At 44.7% G+C, this 838-nt stretch overlaps 1 protein-coding gene across 1 annotated transcript; it reads right to left on the reverse strand.

Annotated features, from left to right (window-relative positions):
• On the reverse strand, positions 1–518 carry LOC143622462 (uncharacterized). The gene is made up of 2 exons (XM_077093600.1): positions 261–518; positions 1–147 (listed from the first exon to the last, which is right to left on the reverse strand). The coding sequence occupies exons 1-2, from the start codon at positions 516–518 to the stop codon at positions 1–3; spliced, it is 405 nt and encodes a 134-aa protein (XP_076949715.1).
• Between the last annotated feature and the right edge of the window lie 320 nt (positions 519–838).

Raw genomic sequence — 838 nt, forward strand, 5'->3', positions numbered from 1 at the left:
TCAACTCCAATCCTCCCAAGTAAGCCCTTTGTTTCTCCCCCAATGCTCAATCCAAAGAAATCCCAACACTTTTATCTCCTCCACCAAGCTTGATATCTGAGTCGGGGTCCCTCTATGAACCATAGCATTTCTTTTTTTCCACAAACACTACGTCGCAACCAAACACACCGCATGAAACACTGAGGGTTTATCCTTCTTAAACGTCGAGTATTTATGGTTTCCCAACAAGTCACGAAAGCTAAACAAAAGAAAGAAGGCACCTTACACCATTGGGCAAGTACGCTCCACATAGACTGTGCGAGACCACAAGAGATGAACACATGTTCAACCGTTTCCTCTACCTCCCCACAAAACGGACACATATTCGAGGCCACCGCGATATTTCTTCTAACCAAAGCATCAAAAGTTGGTAACCGACCCAACAACGCCCTCCAAGCCACAAAACTAACTTTTTTCGGGACCAAGCGGTTCCACTCGAAATTATAATCAGGCGCAACATAAGAATTCAATATGACCATTTCCTTCACACCTCTAACGGAAAATCCTCCTCATAAGTCCACATAACAACATCCTCCTCATTATTAAGTATCACCCCTTGGCAAATCTGAAGCAACCCTCTCAACTCCTCAACCTCTTCCACCCCAGTCGGCTCTCTAGACCAATCCCATTGACCGCATATCCAACCGTCAATCATGAACAACCGATCTGCTACATTACACCCTTTAGACTTTTCCAACCCAAAAAGTTTTGGAAACCGAACACCCAACGATCCTGACCCGGTCCAATTGTCTAACCAAAACCACGTCTTTCTACCGTTTTTCACCATGTGTTGGAAACA

Source organism: Bidens hawaiensis, unplaced genomic scaffold (assembly GCF_021521415.1).
Source record: "Bidens hawaiensis isolate Kalapana, Puna unplaced genomic scaffold, B.hawaiensis_p1.1 tig00003141_1, whole genome shotgun sequence".
NCBI lineage: Eukaryota > Viridiplantae > Streptophyta > Magnoliopsida > Asterales > Asteraceae > Bidens > Bidens hawaiensis.

Coding starts and splice junctions, on each gene's coding strand:
- LOC143622462 (XM_077093600.1), bottom strand. CDS start 518: ATGGTCATATTGAATTCTTATGTTGCGCCTGATTATAATTTCGAGTGG. Junction 148..260: donor TACTTGCCCAATGGTGTAAG/GTGCCTTCTTTC, acceptor GTTGCGACGTAG/TGTTTGTGGAAAAAAAGAAA.